The following is an 18,243-nucleotide window of genomic DNA, read 5'->3' as shown; positions in this document are numbered from 1 at the left end:
GCCTGGTCTCCATTTCTGATTAACACCTGTTACCCTCCTTCTCTCGCTCTCTCACACACACGCAGAGAGAGAGAGAGAGGCACGCACACACACAGTCTCCATAGTGTTAATCCTGCACTGTGTCTGGTGAGCGAGGAGGCTTGCACACTCTTAACCTTTCCCTTTTCAAATATCATATTTCTCTGTGCAATTCTGGACTCACATGCAGCATACATGCTAAGCTAATCATGTAGCTTACATTAGATGTGTTTGTAGCTTTGCTGTTTTTATACTTATGTTGAATCTGCCTCCTTTGCTGCTGAAACTGCAGAGTTTGAATGTAGATCCAGCTCCCCCTGAGCTCACAGTCTTCTTCTTTCCACCCTGGTAAAAAGTATCCCTCCACCATTTGAGGCAGCTGAGAGACAGCAGAGGAAGTCAGCCAGAACGTGCAGCAGCACATCACAGGAGTAACAGTGCCCTCACATGGAGGAGCTGTGCAATGACAGCCCCCCCCAAAAAAAAGAATCAATGCATGGTTAGTTTAGCTTTCCATCATTTTGGCTCTCTGTGGTAATAACGGGACGACGAGGATGCAACAGAGCGGATACACAACAAACAGATGAAATGTATGAAAGAGAGTAAAAAGCTGAAACACACACCCGTCCGTCTGTCTGTCTGTCTGTCTGTCTCACGCTCTTCATTACATCTGCAGCCTCGGCCTGCTCGTTCATCACTGCATCCATTCTCCTCCCTCGCTCCTCTCCTCCTCTACCTTTATCACTTCAATCACTTGGCCATGTGCCGTGTGCCACTCAGAAGCCCTGCTGCCCGTTCCTCTTCACGCACGCGCGCACACACACGCGCACAGAGAGAGAGAGACAGAGACAGAGAGAGAGAGAGAGAGAAAGGAGCAGATTTCACACACACAGATTTCTTCCCCTCTCTCTGTCCGTCATCCTCCTGTCTATCAGTCACTGCACTTTGAAGCTGCAATCTGGAGCCACCTACTCCACACAGACACACACACACACACACACACACACACACACACACACTGTACTGTACACACACGTCTCCAGCTGGACTGCTGATCTCACACACCGGGTTGAATATTCATCATCATCACACACTGAGGACCTTGTAAGCTCAGCGGTGCAGCAGCCCGGTGGTGTCAATTAGACGACCAGAGTCTGTTTTCAATGTATTCTTTTTAAAAACTGACGGAGGAGCTTTGATTGAGCGCCGGACCCTCAGAGTGACCTCCACCATGCCTTTGTAAGACTTTAACGAGCTCCTACAACAACAAGGTTAGTTCAGGGCCCATCTTTTATAGGACAGACGAGGAGAGGTGTAGTGTGAGTGTGACTGAAACAAATAAAGTTTTATGCTTACACTCTCTTGCAGAGTGTGATGTAATGGATGTGCAACATAAATGGAATCTTCTATTGATGTATATATATAAATGTATCACATGGCATCAACACACAGTATGTATTGATGCAGGTAGTTTGTGTTTGGCACCCTCTAGAGTCTGCTTCGTCATCCGACAACACTCTACTGACACATTGACTGTTTTTTTTTAAACTTTATTTATACATCATATAAAGACAATGTGAATAAAGTAGCAGAACGTGTTAATTTGTGGCTTTTACTCTCATTTATCTCCTTGGATCATATCATTTTATTGGAAGCAGGTTTTAAACTGTAAATTATTCATATTTTCAGTTATTTAAATTACAGGTGACAGAAAAACTAGTTTGAAAAAAAAGAAGATAGACTGTAAAACAGTTTTAAGATGTTTCATTTGTTTATCACCAGAAATTACTCATTTATTACAGCTTCCTGTTTCATTTTTTAATGCATTTCTGCTTCCTGTCAGCTTATTAAATGTACAAAATGAAAAGTCAGACTTTGTGCCTTTAAAAAAGACTGTATGCTGCTGAAAAGGAGCTGAATCCAAATTACTTTACACCCTCAAAGAAGACCTACTTTTCCCCCTCGCCTAAAATGGCCTCATACAGCTAAATATATCAAGCATGGGTTAAATTTTCACACACTTCAAGTATATCGAAAAATATTACCCACAATCCCACGTGTACACTGAAAAATGTATTTTTTCTTTTGCTGTATCTTTCTTTTTCAACATGTCTCAACTGGAAGAGATGGAAGAGTCTAAACTGCAGTAAAAGCTCGCCCGAGGCTCCAACAGTCTGACTGAGTGAAATCAGGTGGGAATTTTATAAAGTTGCTCTTTTTTTAGTACAAAATTCTCATCTTTGTTAAGTTGAGGCAGAAGCTCGGTTAGAGAGAGACGTTAGAGGAACTCGGACTGCTGAAGATTCAGATTAGTTTTAGTTACATTTCTTTCACTGGATTATTTTATCTCCTGTTTTATACAAATCACATTTTAATACAGGTGAGGGCAGGAGGTTCATTTACAGGGACCAAAAACTCTATAAATGTTAATGCAAAATGTCTGACGTTGTTTTCATCTGTGTTACGTAGAAGTGGACTTTGTCCCTTCATGCTCTTTTTGTTAGAAACGACCTCCTCTGAGTTAAATATTCAGTGAAAGGTAAAATAGTAGAAGATGCATTAAAGTTTTACAGAGGCAAATACAGCAGGCCGAGTCTAAGAGCACATTCTCCTTTCTCAGTTAACCTTTGACCCTCCACACCTCTCTCCTTGTGGCCCTCTGTGAAAGTGAGTTTGACTAAGCTAAATACAATGAAGCTCAACATGGTCCTCTAAGTATGCACAAGTCTCTCTTTTCACACAATAGCCGGCATATGGGACAGCCACAAGGACCCACTCGGGTCGTTTGAGCGATACAGTATTTAATAAGTTATCTGGAGCTGAGCTCTGTTGGGCTCCTCGGCGTAAATGGAGCAGAAAATTGAGAGTGTGCAAAAAAACACAGAGGACTGTCTTACAAACTCAATTACCCCCTGGAGGCAGTCCAGCAGATATATATCAGGTACCGTTTTTTCTTTTTCTGCGCAAAGATCCATGGAGAGTCTGCTCTCGTCTCTGACGATTAATGTAGAAAAGAAAAATCAGCTCTGAGGTTCAGTTAAATTAGAGGAGAGATATATATCCACACTGGCTTTCGTGTTCATTGCCAAGTAAAGTTATATGAAATCAATACCTTTAAATGAAAGCCACATTAAATATGCTTTAAGTGTTTCAACATCTGGACGGGGGAGACGGGAATGTACCGTGAAAAATGTGACAAATCTGTTAAACTGATAAAGTTTAATTCAAATAAGTTAACATAATTACATTGAACAAAAAGTAATCTGAATATAGTGTTTATGTTAGAATAAATCAATGCATTTGGTCAAACTCTGACATATGAATTCAATACATAAAAAACAATAGCTGCGATAAAAGAAAAGTTAGCATTTTCCTTCACAATGTAAAAAACGGTGAATATTAAGGTAAAATCAAACATGTGCAAATGACTCACAGTGTCTCTGACGGTAAGAAAGATAGATCACATCTTTCACACAAGATAGTGCAGAAGTGCAGCTCTTACAAATAGGACTCTTCATATATTTACAGCTAGAGCAGAGAAATGTTTACAGTGAATAAGTTATTCATCTTTTCTGAGCACTTTAGGGTTTTTTATGGATCGTGTGGGAATGCAACCTCATGTTTGCAATCTAATTTTTAACGCGTATAAAACCAGAATTTCAAATACGCAACTTTTTCCAAACAGAACTTTAAAGGCTGAACATTTGGACCATTACATGGAAAGGAATAATATACATTCATATCAATAAATTACTTTAAAAGCGTTAAAATAAATATTGCAAGTGCTCCCTTCTTTGACTTTTCATTAATGAGGACAGTCTCGATCACCCTGCTGATCTCCTTCCTTCACTTTGGACTCGCAGCTCTTTAAGTCTCCGCCTCAGACTCTGAGTTATCCAGATGAGACACAGTGGAGCTGTACCACTCAGCGCTCTCCTCCTCCTCCTGCACGCCGGATCCTTCGCCGCCTCCTCCCCCGTCTCCCCGCCCGCCCGCTCTCCTCTCGTTCAGCATCTCCATGGCTACTTGGTGGTAAGGGTGCTTGCGTTTGGTGTGTCGGCGCAGCGTGTTGCGCTCGGCGAATCGCGTGTGGCAGAGTTGGCACTGGTATGGTTTCTCTCCGGTGTGGACCCGTTGGTGGCGCTGCAGCTCACCGGCCTCCCTGAAGCGTTTGGAGCAGATGGGGCACACGAAGTTCCTCTGGCCTGTGTGGATGTGCTTGTGTCTCTGGGGAGGGAAACAGAAAATATGTTTAAATATCAACACTGTTGTTGTTGTTGTATGTCTCTCTCGCTTTCTTTTTCTGCGATAGATTGGCTTTTATCAATGGGCCTGATCAATGCAGACCTTTGCAGTCCACCTCAGCCTCATTAGTAGCATCTTTAAAGTCATTGCTGTGATTTACCAGCAATTTAAAAGTTATGGTTCACTCTCGCTGTTCTCTTAGCATCATGCTCGGCAACAGCAGGCAGCTGTTTTTTGAATAATAACCTCTTAAAACCTCGCTATACGCTACCTGCTCAGCACCTCACAGCAGACAGACACAATTAGCAACAAGCTGGTGAACATAGTGGAGCATTTAGCAGCTAAGGAGCCAGGTATTTCCCCTGGGGGTTGTTGAAAAACAAAGCCAGACTTAAAGGAGAGAGAATAAAGAACTTATTCATCAGGTTGCCACAAGCATCCGGTACATGCTAATGTTGCTCCATGTCTGCTGGAGGTGTAAATAAGCAACTGTTAGCTAGTATATCAACTCCAAAGGTGATGCAATGTGTGTTCAAAGTTGATCTGTAATAAAACATATGATAGTTAGCATCCGTTAGCACCGACCTGCAGATGGCTGGAGCGTTTAAAGGCTTTCCCGCACTGCTGGCACACGTGAGGCTTCTTCTGCGAGTGAGTGATGGCGTGTCGCTCCAGGTCGGAGAGGTAAAAGAAGACCCGCGGGCACAGCTGGCAGTACAGCACCCTGCGGGCCGCCAGGCTGTTGGCCGACTCCTCTGAAGAGAGGGGATCCAGCAGGTCGAGGGGCTCGAGGTTTCCAGAGGAGAGGAGGGATTCGACAGGAGGGGAGGGAGGAGCAGCAGCGTTGGAGAAGTAAAGATGGTCGTCCAGAGGTAAGTGTTGTGAGTGCAGGTCTGAGGGGTCAAATTTGGACTCTGAGGCGGGTGATTGGGCCTCTAAGCCGGGCTGAGCTGAGGGGTCAAAGGTCACACTAGCAGAGGATTCTGAAGTTGATGGCTTGTTGTTTTCATTTGAGACTTCTTCAGCAGATATGGCTTCACTTCCTGGGTTTGAGTCGGAAGAGCTGATTTGAGAATGGAGGAGGGGAGTCGTGCTGTCGTTTTGAGGAGCAGGAGACGACGATCGAACCGCAGGAGAGGTGAGAACAGAGCCGGAGCTGACGTTACTCACTCCTGACAGGATGACGGGGGGGTTATTGGGGCTCAGTCTGATGATGGGGTGAGGCAGCGTGGGCAGAGGTGATCCCAGCTGACCAGAGGGCAGAGGGAGGGAGACCGCCGGGGCCGAGGCCGCCGCGATCTGCGACAACTGGCCGGTCGAAGGGTCGAGGATGGCGATCGGGGTGGAGGTAGAAGCGGAGTCGCCGGAGGAAGTGGGTACGGATGAAAGGAGGAGGAACATGGGGGTGGAAGCACCAGGTGAGGTTTGGGTAACTGAGAGAGGAAGCGAGAGACCTGAGGCGAACTGAGGAGAGGAAGAGGAGGTGGACAGGAGGAGAAAAGGAGTGTGGGTAGACGTGTTTGTGAGGATCTGAATGGGCTGAGAGGGGACTGATATCCCAGAGGACGCTGACAGAACAGCATTAGACTCCTGAACTGATTGGACGCTTGACTCTGCGGCCTTAGAAGGGTCTGAGTTAGTGATCGAGACTTCTTTCTCTGTCGTTGTCTGATCACCACCTAGAGATGGAGAATCAGTATCAGAGGCTGGAGAGGGGAACAGATCATCCGAAGGTGCATTTAGTGCGTTATCTGAAGTGTCACTTTGGCTGAGGCTAGGATCTGCTGATTTTGACGACCCTGTTCCTTCCACCTCTGCCTGATCTGACTGAGGCTCCTCTGACGTGGAAGCATCGACCTGCGGCACTTTAAGCCCGTCAGGACTGAGCGTATACGGGATTCCCTGGTCGTCTATGAGAAGCAGGTTTTCGCTGTCACAGTCCACAGAGGAGAGGGAGGTGAAGACGGAGGTGGAAAAGAAAGAGGGAGACAGGAGAGAGTCTTCAAGCGTATCTGCGCCAGAGTTCTCTGCTTGACCTTCATCGTCCTCTTCCACTATGTCTCTATCTCCGTCACCCTCGTATTCATCCACCTCCATAATCAGCGAGCTCTCGCAGCCCGAGTCATCCAGGAAGCGTCCACACCTCCTCTCTCGACTCTCTCTTTTCTTGGGCAAACTCAGGTCCAGCGGTTCTGTCTGTTCCTCCATTCCCAACTCATCAAACGTCTCACAAGGCTTCAAGTCCATCTCTTGCAAAATTAAAGGAATATTCTCAATTTCTCGCTCTGTATTCTCCTCTTTAATCCCTCGCTGGGTCAGAATTTTGACTCTATTAGTGCTTGAGATTAAAGGAGTTTCTGACCCTTTATTTTGGAGGATTTTAGCACCCAGAACATCCTCCTCCTTGCACATTTCCTCCCCTCTCTCTGCCTCTGTGTCATGGAATGATTCTGGTTCAGCTTCCTCTGCCTTCTGGTGAGTACCCTCTTTGATTTCTGTTTCATTCTCAACAGCAGATATTTGGATTTTACTTCTGTTTTTCTCTTCTTCAGCTGAGACAGGAACAGGTCTTCTTAAATGTGAGCGAGCAAAGTCTTTGGTCAGGCTGATGGCAGAGTTTGTGATTGGCCTCTTGCACCGTGGGGGAACAACAATTTTGAGTCTGATTGGTTGGCTGTGCACCACAGGCACTCCAGTCTTCACTGTAATTGGCTGTCTGAACCCAGCAATCTTGCTTCGTGTTTCCTGAAAGGCTGGCTTAGAAGTCCCGCCCACCTCTGGCTTTTTCCCATTGATTGATGGAGCATCTCTCCTGATGGTCAGTGCTGCTCTGACAGGGCACGGCTGGAGGTTACCTGGTACAGAGCTGAGGGAGTTTTTTTCCTTTGGGTCCGAAAAAACCTCTGTCACAGGCCCCGATCCGTCTGCACACTGGCTGCCATTTTGGACATCCAGGCTGCCACTGGTCAGGACTGAAGCCAACTGAGAATCCATTTTGGGGCATACCCATTTATATTTCTACAAAATAGGAATAAAATAGTTACATTTAAAGTCAGTGAGGCAAAATTAGAATTTGAAAAAACACATTTTCTGGTAGAAAAGAAGGGATTTAAAAACACATAGAGGGATTTTGGGATCAAAGTAAATTCTCAAATGTGATTATTGGGGTCAAGTTTAGTTCAAAAGCTAATAATCAGACATCCTGTGATGTTACTGACAGTCTGTAAATGCAGCAGACTGTACCCCCAGACTCCTCACAGCGACATGATGAGCGACTCATTTGACCCCCTCCTCCTCTTCCTCATCATCATCCTCACACCGTTCTTGTCAATTATGCAGGACGCCTTCAATGATCCTCAATTCTAACCCAGCGGTTATCGCACGGACAGGTTGCCGATCATTCAGGGAAACGCTCCGGAGCACACCGAGGTCTGATGTGAGCGAAATAACATTTCCTCTCTCTCTCACTTCTATCGTCCACATGCAACACAAACACCAAAACGTTTCATCTCAGATTCGCTTTGGGATAATATTCATATTCCGTTTGGTTTGCGAACACGAGCCTGTTTGAAATGATAGTCTGTTGGTAAGCGGAGGAGCACAGTCCGTGGAGGACGCCATTACGCACAGTCCTAGGTCCGAAATACCAGTTATTATTATGATGGTGCGTGTGCGCTTTGACAGCTCTCGGACCTGGGACACGCCATCACTAACGCTTCAGTCGGAGCACAGAAACGTGAATATTTACAGACAGTCGCGGTGTGGAGCGAATCCTTCCCTCTGCACCGGAGCTTCCTCGGACCTACAGCCAGCCATTTTAAGAGCCGAGGGTCCGAGACAGCGCGAGCGCAGCCCGGCAGCTTTTAGGACAAACTTTCCCCGCGCGCTGTCATTTCTTCCCGCCGTGTTGTCAGAGCCGGCGGAGCACGCGCCGGACTCCCTTTCGATACATTTAAAACTGTATTATAAACTATACTCCACCCATACTCTCGCGGCATAGGGACTGGCTTACCCGTGCTGTGGATATTTCCGGAGGACCAAATATGACTGTGCAGTGTAAAGGGTGATGCTGCGAATGCCGAGGGAGGGAGGGGTCAAGGGGAGTTGCTATGGTGTCGCAGCCTACCGGGTCCGACCAGTAGCCATGTTCAGCCTATGAGTACGGTTGAACCTGCAGCCTGCGAGGAAAGGCTCCCTGTGCGCCTGGCAGTCAAAGAGAAGGGAGGCAAAGCAAGGGCGACAGAGAGGATGGAGAGAAATGAACTTGGACTCACGTTTTAGGTTTTAATGTGTCACAACAAAGAAAGCCAGAACCGTTTTTTGACATATCTTTATTTCAGTTCATAAACACTTACAAGGCTCGAGACTTGATGCGTCAAGTTTATCAGTGGAGAGAAAGATCACAGTGAGAAATCACAGTGTCGACAAGTGAGGCTACATGAGGGTATCATCCCAGGCATAACTGATTAATGCATTATATATACATCATAATGGAGGCCTGTGGGTGCAGCTACACTAGCATTGGCTCAAGCTGGAGGAGGATCGAAGTAATACTTTTGCAGATTATAATTACGCCTGCAGCCTGATAGTATGCAGGAGAGAGTGGCACAGGCCACAAGCACAGAGCACACAGCTTCGCCTGCTGATCCACAAGAGCTGTGAATAATATTTCAGTGTCTAACAGACCATAATTATAGCATACATAGAAGAAGCAAGGCTGCAGAGAGGAGAAGGACTGCCCAAGGTGATGGGTGCTGGTATGAGTCAGAAGTAGGTGCTCATATTGTGACACAGTGTTGTGAGTGTTTGCGGGGTTGAGGTCAGATGTGCAGGTCGTCACTCCACATCACCGGGCTCGCACGCTTCAATCTCTGAGACCAGCCGGTGGGGGAAGAGTTTATACTGCAGCCATGTGGGCTCTGAAAAACAGAAAATCAGCTGTCAATAATGAATCAATCCTCCCCCTCATGATACTCTCATGGCTGATAAGAAAAGGGGGTGCAGGTTTACCAAGGTAGCAGGCTGGTGGCTGCAGCTCTCCATTGAAGCAGGCCTTGGTCGCGGTGAAGCTGCACTGCTTGCGAGGATGTTTGCAGAAGAACATGACGTTTTCCCCGTGAGGAACCATGGCGTCTGTCACGTCAAACGGCCAGCGCTTCACGCCACCGATCGCAACACGGCTCCGCTCAGCTGGGATGAGACAGCGGGCTGAGGAGACAATCAAATTTTGTTAAGCAGCATGTACAACATGCTTATTCTTGTATGTACAGTGAGCTTGTAAATATGTAGGACTTTGTCTATGTGTGTTAATGCAAACCAGCAGGTATATTTGCACTCTGCATGCAGTGAATGTGCCACACCATTTAAATTTGAATGCCAAATTTTTATGAGTTTATAGATGTTATTTCAATCTGACCTCTGCAGTGTGGGGGCGATTCACTCCAGCTGCCGTTGGACAGGCAGGTGACCTTCTGGGGTCCATCCAGCAGGAAGTTCCTCTTGCAGAGGTAGTGGATGTCAAAGCCCACCTCATACTCGGTCTTCTGGACGGCCACCACGTAGCCCTGCTCCACCTCTTTGGGAGGCTGACAGTACACCTCTAACAGGGTGAGAGAAGCAGGCTATCAGTCAGGGAATTGATCTAATCTAAGAGAAGAGTAAGGTTTTTAAAAAAGAGTGATTGAAACTCCAACAATGCCTCTGTTCTCTCTTATCTAATCTTGTCTTTACTTTGTTTTAACAAAAGCAGGGGTTGGTTATAGTCCTCATTGTGTCATGTCAGAAGCATCTTGTAAGACAGAGCTCTTCAGCTGGCGGACTGTGAGCACAAATCAGCGCTTTTACAATCTCAATCTGGCCCTTGAGCTTTACAGGTCAGACATCAAGCCCCTAGTCACTTCCCTGGCCCTAAAAAAGTAATTTAATAGGCCCGAGCAAGATTTCTGTGTAACAGGCCATGCAGTACCAGGTTTGACCACAAGATGGCAGAAAAGCACTGTGAAATAGAGCAGTACATCTTATTGAAAGGCCTCCACTTGAAAGATTTTCTGTGCTCCTTCTTTGATTCAGTCTTTGCATATCTGCAGCCAACAAATGCATGTACGTGCCGACAAAATAAACCATGTAACCTCTCGGTCCATTCACACTCACATGTACCACCATTCATTTTTCTCCTGCTAACCTTGAAAGAGTGTAAAGAGGTAGAAAACGCTCACACACACCAGCCAGAGCACACTTACCTTTACAGATGGGGTGAGGATACTGCCAGGTCTGATTCTCCTGGCAGAAGTTTTCACTGCTCCCCACTATATCCGCCCTGCAGGTGAGAAAGGAGAGAGTGATGGAGGCAGGTGGTGATGCGACATTTACATTATTGACACCTAATGAGCCTCGTCTAAATCAAAGTGCTGAAAAAAGGTGTAAACGTTTCCTTTCCCACTCCGTCTCTCTCTCAGAGGGTCTACTTTTTGGTGTGCACAGTTCTGGCTGACACATCCACTCAGGCTCATCTTTTCCTGTGGATGAGTCAGTGTGTAGAGGGGAGTCAATACGAGATTAGACTGTAATGACCTAGTTAGCTCAATGGAGGCACCGTCAGCTGGGAGATCAAAATGAATTCCCTGCCATTCATCGCTCATCATCCGTCGTTCCCCGACACCTCTCCTGTAATCAAGCCGACCCTCCTCTCCCTCCCTCCCTCTCCTTCTTCACACTCCATCCCCGTCTTCTCACTTCCTCCATTTCCACCATATCATCATTACAGGTTTCTCACAGCCTCTGCCTACGCTCTCACAACCTTAACCTCCCATTTTCTCCCCCCCTCTCTCTCTCCCTCTCTCTCTCACCCAGACAGGCAGCTGTAGCGGATGGAGGTTCCTGCTGTAGCGTTGCCCTGGATGCTGAAGGTGTCGGTGACTTCTTCGGGCAGAGGGCAGGTTTGAGAAGCGGCGGGGTCAGTCGACTCTAAAGGTCAAAGAAGAAGAGCAGGTTAAAGACTCCAATTACAGATCCTAACTCCGAGCAACAGTAGCACAGTGTAACGGCCTACTTTTATGCAGCATGAAAGTTGAGCAGTGGTGTTAGAAATGAATATTTATTATATTTTCCTCATTTATATAGTTCAGATGCAAATACAGTACTTTCTTCTCCACATAATTAGTTGTTTTTTTGCACTTTACATACAAAACCTTTGAACTCTAAATGTATAAAATAATATGCGTATTAGAGAATTAGCATGTTAGAGATTACTACCCTGTAGTGCAGTATAAGGTGATAAACATGAGCTCCTCTTTGGCCAGCTGCTGCACTAGTTCACCAATATTCTCACAATAATAGAATATCTGTTACACTTTATTTTAAGTCCCCATATTTAAAGTGATAATCTCAAAGATTTTCATGTAAATAAATGTCTGTTAAGTCTCTATCTATCGCCCAATGAGGTCACACATTGGTGATTGAGCCTATGGCCCGCTGATGAAAGCTTTTGCATTTGCAGGATATAGTATTATTACAGACTGGATGTTTGGTGCGATTCTTGCGGAAGAAAATCACAAGCAGCGCCCAGTTAGTGACTCGTTTTCCTTCACCCAGCAGTGGTTGGTCTGCCAGAGAGGGTAGGCGGAGCTAAGCGGCTGCTTTTCAGGTCTCTGCAAGTGTTGTGAGTAAACAGTAATCTACTATGGCTGAACAAACAAAGAACAGATCGATGACTACAGATACAACCTCAAAAATAAGAGAAAATCTAAAGAAAAAGAAACAAACTCGACGCTCAGATGAAGGCAAACAGTCTGAAAAGGAAAGCGACTGTCAGCGAGGAAAATCAAGAGTTACAACCGGAGCCAACCGTGGACGTCACACATGCGACACTGTCTTGATATTTGGGAATTGTGCTCCCACAGTTACTGTTTATCGCCATAGACGCCGCCAAAGAGATCTTCAAGGTTATAACTTTAAGCAACATCATATGAGAGGGAGTGACGTTGTACTGAATATCATCACTTCTGTGATTCGGTCACAAATAATCACAGCTGTGCTGATATTTAGAACAGCACAACCTCGATTGTGACATTGCTTCTAAACAGCAACAGTTACACAAGCGGCAAATAGTAGAAAACAGTAGTAACAATCAACAGCAGGTTACTTTTTGCTCCGCCAACTCAACTAGCTCCACAACCTAACTGAAACTGGACTTTTGTTGCCGAGCAACCCAAACATTCTCCTGCACTCTGTGTCTACAGGTGACAACAGATCAGCTGTTTTTTTATCATGTAGGTTTCACCAACCAGGGAAATAAGAGTCTGCTGTGTGATTCAGAGGTACCAGCTTGATCAGTGTAGACACACACTGTCTGCTGTAATGTGAATTAACAGTATTCAGAACACCTGGCTGAGGCGGAGTGATACACAGAGCGATCCAATCAGATCACTTGGTCAGAGTTAACTGTTGTATAATGTCTGTTATACACGAGCCACAGGAGTCATTGACACTTAGATCTGCTTACAAGTATATTATAGTGTTTTATAAACTATATTATATATATTCTGCTCATATTCGTGACTCTAATTGTAGCGATATTCTTTTACGTTGTAGTGTTACAATTTTTACTAATTAAGGGATCTAAATACGTCTTCCACCACTGTCCTGTAGCGACAGTGATGTGCAGCAACACACAGTGTGCAAAGAAGTAAACACAACCCAAAATATACTCCCAATAACCTGTGCACACAAACACAGAGAAAACACACCAGAAAAAGTTAGGAATTGATGGATAAAATTTTACAGATAACAGTAAGTTAAAAAAAGGAAGAACAAAAGAAGGAGAAACAGGAAGGATAGAGAAGAAGATGGATATAGGAAGGAAGGTCTGTCATTCCATCTCGTTTAACTTGTGTTTACCAAGGGTTCTGTTTAGTTTGTGACCCACAGAGGCGTTTCACCCTGTGTCTTGTTCTATTTAAGTTGAAATAACCCTTCTTAGGTAAGAAATCAAAGTTCGATGAGCAGGTGAAACACCTCTCCGAGCTCACAGCTATATCTGTGGTTGTGTAACACCTGGCAGCGCTCGTTCCTGGAAGTTTGAGTACCTCACGCTCATGGAAATATAAATATCAAGAGTGGTGCTTGGAGAGAGGCTGCAGCGACCCGGGCTCCATCAAGCGCAGGGTTTTGGAGCTGAAGGCCGCTTTGAAAGACAGAGACAGCTCTCGCCCGAGGGCTGTCTTAGGTATCTGAAAGCGAGGAACGTTAATATAAGAATGTAAAGGCACCTATGGGAGAGGAAGAGTTACGAGTCTGTTTGGCTGCGGATGAGAGCCCCGAGCCGAGTTTCTGTTTTCACATATCGCCCTTCTTCTGCCTCGTACTGCTGCCGCCCACACAGGCTGCAGCAGCAAAGTGCTACAAAGCAGGTACACGAAACTCAGCTTTTAAAAAATTAGGACAATTTTGAATTAATAAAAATGCAATCTAATTAAGAGCAAAGATGTAAAGGTTGCATTTTTACGCGTGCACTCAAACCAAACAGCCCAGAGTCGCATGCTTGTCCTTGGATCCCTTTGCAGAGAGAGAGAGAGAGAGAGAGAGACCTTATCAGAGGCCTCAGATGGAAGAGGATGAGAGGAGGAAAAGATGAGAGGAAGAGAGGATGAGAGAAGAGGAGAGCAGGGAACAGAAAGGCCTGCAGCAGCATGAGCAAGAGAGAGCTCTCTGACTCTTCTGACTGTGATCTGTCGCCCACACACACACACACACACTTACACACACATTGAAACTCTGTAACACATGTGCAATCCGCCCCCTACACATCTAATGTATACAGAGAAAATCTACCTCTCGGATAAACACGCACTCACACACTCACACTGTGTGCACGCAGCTCTGTGTGCCACTTTGACAGTGATCTGCCGCCCACCGCCTCTCAACAGGCATGAAGCAGCTCGACTCACACTCTAACACACATGCAAAAGGACACACAATACGAGCGCTCTCACACGTTCAGAACCCACCTACCTTCTGCCCGTCTCTCGGCAGGAGGAAACTCTAGCAGAGAGCTGAGAGCCGTATCCTTATTTCACATCTTAGCAAAGATAAAAACTCTGTGAGGGTGACACCAGGACCCAGCAGGGTTTGAGGATTCCTCAGAAAGCATGTTTGCTGCAGCTGCAGGTGTGTGATTAACGCAGCAGGACTGCGACCTTTAGAGTTGACTTTGTGATGCTTTATTTCAGAGCTGTCATGTTGTCGCAGGCAATAAGCAGAAAGCATATTTCCAGGTGCTGTATGCTGACGAGATGTGCGGAGATACTGAGGAGTATTGATGGCTTTGCTTCGTGCGCTGCTGTGCAGACTTACAGCACAGCGGTACATGTAATAAGGCTGCTCAGCGGGAGAGCCGATTCTGCCTTTTGTAAGCCACTTATTCAGAGTTATCATTTTGGTTCCATGTTTAGACTCAGAGAGGGTAAGGATATTTAACCACGGGGTTATCTCAGGGCACAGTGGCACTTTAAATCAACCTGTAATCACAGGAAAGTCTTTTGTATTTAGAAAAACTGAGTTTCAGCTTCTCGTGCATGTCAGCTCTAATTTGGCCCCTGTGGCCCACTGTACCTAATTGTTTGTCAATTTTAAGTAATTAAAACGGTGGGTATTATGCTAATTTCTAGCTTCATATTTCCCTCTGTGATACCTGTGGAGTAGCTTAGCATAATTTACAATTAAATCCTTTTTCTCACGCTGGTGCTCTGTGCAGGCCCTCGTACAGCCTCCGCCTGAAACGACTCAGTCAGCTCTGTCCCTTTAAGAAACCCTGCCCCTACAAGCCCGCTTTCTTCTGATTGGCTTGCTCTCCAAAGCCTGCTTTGTGACGTCACAAAGTGCAGCATGTAGAAAAAACAGTCTGAAACCTGGCATTCACAGCAGCCTGCAGACTGAACTGAGAAGCCTGGGGATTACTCCAACATACTTTTACCTACAGATTTGAAACTTCACCCACATTTAGCCTGGACATCCAACATCGTAACATTATATATATGTGTCTTACAATGTGAAACAGCATAATAATAACTCATAATAAAGAGTTTGCAGGAATCCTAACATATTTAATACCCCTTTCCCACCAAAATTAACGCGTTGACGTGGGTTTTTCAGACCCGGGAAAACACGCTGCCATTTGTCTCTTTCCGCTTTCTGGTCTTTTTTCTGCTGCGTCACCGTCTGACGTCACAAACGCGCCGGGTCAGTAAACAGTGAAGATGTTACAGTGCTGAGGTATTTATTGTAGCTATTACTCATTCAGTCTGTTTATCAAACTCAGCGTTGACAAATTTGGAACGATGTTCAAGCACTGCTTGGATGGAGTCGGAGACGAATATCATGTTTGCATGTCTCTGTGGTATGTATTCTTATGTATCAGTATGATTTCATGCACAATCACACGTGTGCTCAGCTTCCTCTCCTTTTTTAAACTCATCACCAGTTCAACTGTAAAATCCTTCGACAGCCAGCATGAACAATTGAAGCACTGGTTGCCATGGTGATGAGGAGAATAAGTCCCAGTTGTGTAAAATGTCTCAGTGGACGCGATCACAGAGGGACTTCATTCCTCAAAATCTCTCTCTGTGTGTCTGACTGCCTCCCAAGGACACTAAAACTGCATAGAAGCTGCATTAAGTCCTCGAACGCATCACAAACTGTACGTGTAGTTCACCCGCTGCTTAAATAAGAGACACAGAGCAAGACAGACTTGCAGATTCCCTGACATGAAGCGAGAAAGGTGACTAAATGTACCTGTGCAGACAGGCAGATCCCCGCTCCACTGTCGGTCACCTTGACATCGTCTCATGGTGGCATCCAGGCCGTTGGGGAAAGTGAATCCCGGCTTGCAGCGCACTTCGAGCAGGGCATCGAAGGAGCTCGTGGGATGGAGGAGGCGAGCCACTGAGTTTTCACTGGGGGGCAGAGGCCAGGGACAAGTCCGACCTGAGGAGAGAACACGCGATCAAAGGAGAGAGAAAGAAAAGGATTCTCAGAATGTGCCGGATTGTTCTTTATGCAAGACAAACTAAACAATTTTAAAACAGCACTAATGAGGTTGTATAACAGGACTGGATCTGAGCAGTGCCCCATTTAACAATGCATAATAACAGGCCTGTGTTGTGCGCTCACATAGGGTGGATTTAGAGCCCAGATGTTGTGCGTGAACATGGCTTTTATTTCATTTTCCAGGGAAAACGCACACAGTTGTATGTTGGCACAGCTGCTACACACACACACACACAAACACCTCTAATGACTGAGCCCACAATGTTGTTCTCACTGAGGGCACACATGCATACAAATAGTTACCTGGAACCACACAGCTGAGCCCACACTGGCCGTCGCACAGGCACTGCCTCTTGTTGCCACAGTCTCTGTCCGTCTTGCACGGCCGAGGGCACGACTTCCTCCTCTCGTCTACCAGGAGTCTCGGCGCACACGGCCCTGTGGTGACACCTCACACACACACAATCACACCATCACTGTAATTGTCTTTTTGTTTGCTTCGACTCCATTCACGGCCCCTCGTAAAAACCGGCAAACTCCAAAGGGCCGTAATTGAGGTTTTTGTTTGCCAGAGCTGCTTTGTTTTCTGTTTGGAGGGAAATAAATTCAGAGTGGGTGGCCGGGTAAACATTTGCCACCCAGGTTGCCAGATGACTAATACATAGATGGCAGGCTTGATTACTTTTCGCCATTCATCCATCAATCTTGTTTTTTACTGAGAAGTGATACTTGTTGTCTCATTCCTGTGAATAGCTTCTGTGGAGCAACTTCTAAAACACAGCATCAGACTATAGTCCTAGTGAACCCCTCCTTCCTCCCCTCACATGTAACCCATCACACATTATAAACCCCCCCCCTACACTTATTTCATCACACGCCTGCACCGACACACCCTCAATGTCCAGAACATTTGCGGGGGAGAGCGGGAGAGGAGGAGGAGGACGAGGGGTTCCCCATTTTTCATGTGTAAGAATGAAAACATGTGTGCTACTGTATCCCCTCTGCCCTCCGCACATGTGACCAAAAACACATGTGCGCTGGACTAATGTACACATGATCATGTAAGAGCATGGAGACATGGTGTACAGTACATACAAGTACAGGATGTTGGATATGTAAGTAAGCATTGCACATCATGAAACAGAGCGGTGTAAGTTAATAGATTAGAAGGGGTTAAAGGTCAATGATGATGGGACAGAGTTTTTGAATTCACCAAAGCATACAAACCATGCGCCATGGCAACCAAAATTAAGATTGTGGGGACAGTGGCATCCCATAATTCTTTGCAAATTAACAGAAAACAAAAGTAAACTTTTAAATATTGACTTCTGGTTCTGGCAGAAATTTAGCAAAGAAATTATTGATTAAAGCTCTTTTTAATCAGTGCATTATAAACAGCAATTACCCAGAATGCATGCATGCGTCGCAGCCTTAGTTAGTCCAATTCATTTTAAACACAAAATGTAGCAAAAGCAGCTGTTTAAAGAATCATTTCAAGGTGTAATTCCCTGATTATATATCTTCTATAATAGCAACAATACATGCAAGTTAAAGTTCATGCTCTGTCTTATATATTGCCAGTATTCAATAAGCTCTGTTTATCACATCTACAGGGTTCAGGGCTCGCCCAGGTGTGAGTGATGAACGGAGTCAGAGGTCTTACCCGGATCCTGCAGGGACACCGTTCCAGCCAGAGCCCACAGGGACAGCAGCAGCAGCAGTGCACAGTCCATCCTTCCAGCCAGGCCTCAGACGATATGAGGGAGGCACGCGCAGACACAGCACTTTTAAAGAAGGGGGGAACAAAGGGTGGGGAGGGAGGGGGAGTCAGGGAGAGGGGTAGAGAGAGAGAGAGAGAGAGGGGGGAGAGGGCACAGCTCTGGAGCACACATCTGGTTCGCGTTGAGGAGGATAGAATCGGGAAAAATTCCACTCTGA

The 18,243-nt window shown here is 45.8% G+C and overlaps 2 protein-coding genes across 2 annotated transcripts; both read right to left on the bottom strand.

Moving 5' to 3' along the window:
- Positions 1-3,885: 3,885 nt before the first annotated feature.
- LOC138584184 (uncharacterized) lies at positions 3,886-8,282 on the bottom strand. The gene is made up of 3 exons (XM_069656359.1): positions 8,276-8,282; positions 4,849-7,281; positions 3,886-4,245 (listed from the first exon to the last, which is right to left on the bottom strand). Exons 2-3 carry the CDS (start codon positions 7,255-7,257, stop codon positions 3,886-3,888), a joined length of 2,769 nt encoding a protein of 922 aa, XP_069512460.1. The 5' UTR covers positions 7,258-7,281; positions 8,276-8,282.
- A 330-nt stretch (positions 8,283-8,612) lies between these two features.
- ntd5 (ntl-dependent gene 5) lies at positions 8,613-18,038 on the bottom strand. The gene is made up of 8 exons (XM_069656358.1): positions 17,969-18,038; positions 16,609-16,755; positions 16,051-16,242; positions 11,109-11,226; positions 10,503-10,579; positions 9,680-9,862; positions 9,274-9,471; positions 8,613-9,182 (listed from the first exon to the last, which is right to left on the bottom strand). Exons 1-8 carry the CDS (start codon positions 18,036-18,038, stop codon positions 9,100-9,102), a joined length of 1,068 nt encoding a protein of 355 aa, XP_069512459.1. The 3' UTR covers positions 8,613-9,099.
- Between the last annotated feature and the right edge of the window lie 205 nt (positions 18,039-18,243).

The sequence above is a fragment of the Semicossyphus pulcher genome, unplaced genomic scaffold, assembly GCF_022749685.1.
Source record: "Semicossyphus pulcher isolate SPU_LCO1_2020_fin unplaced genomic scaffold, fSemPul1.0.p SCAF_9, whole genome shotgun sequence".
Lineage (NCBI taxonomy): Eukaryota > Metazoa > Chordata > Actinopteri > Labriformes > Labridae > Semicossyphus > Semicossyphus pulcher.
Note: the sequence above shows the minus strand (reverse complement) of the source record. Positions and strands in the feature narration are given on the sequence as shown.

What these genes read in the sequence shown, in the direction of transcription:
- LOC138584184 (XM_069656359.1), bottom strand. Translation starts at nt 7,257, where the DNA reads ATGGATTCTCAGTTGGCTTCAGTCCTGACCAGTGGCAGCCTGGATGTC. An exon ending in AACGCTCCAGCCATCTGCAG is followed by an intron (nt 4,246 to 4,848) that starts GTCGGTGCTAAC and finishes TTCCCTCCCCAG; the next exon opens with AGACACAAGCACATCCACAC.
- ntd5 (XM_069656358.1), bottom strand. Translation starts at nt 18,038, where the DNA reads ATGGACTGTGCACTGCTGCTGCTGCTGTCCCTGTGGGCTCTGGCTGGA. An exon ending in GGTGTCCCTGCAGGATCCGG is followed by an intron (nt 16,756 to 17,968) that starts GTAAGACCTCTG and finishes TGTGTGTGTGAG; the next exon opens with GTGTCACCACAGGGCCGTGT. An exon ending in TCCTCACCCCATCTGTAAAG is followed by an intron (nt 9,863 to 10,502) that starts GTAAGTGTGCTC and finishes TCACCCTGTTAG; the next exon opens with AGGTGTACTGTCAGCCTCCC.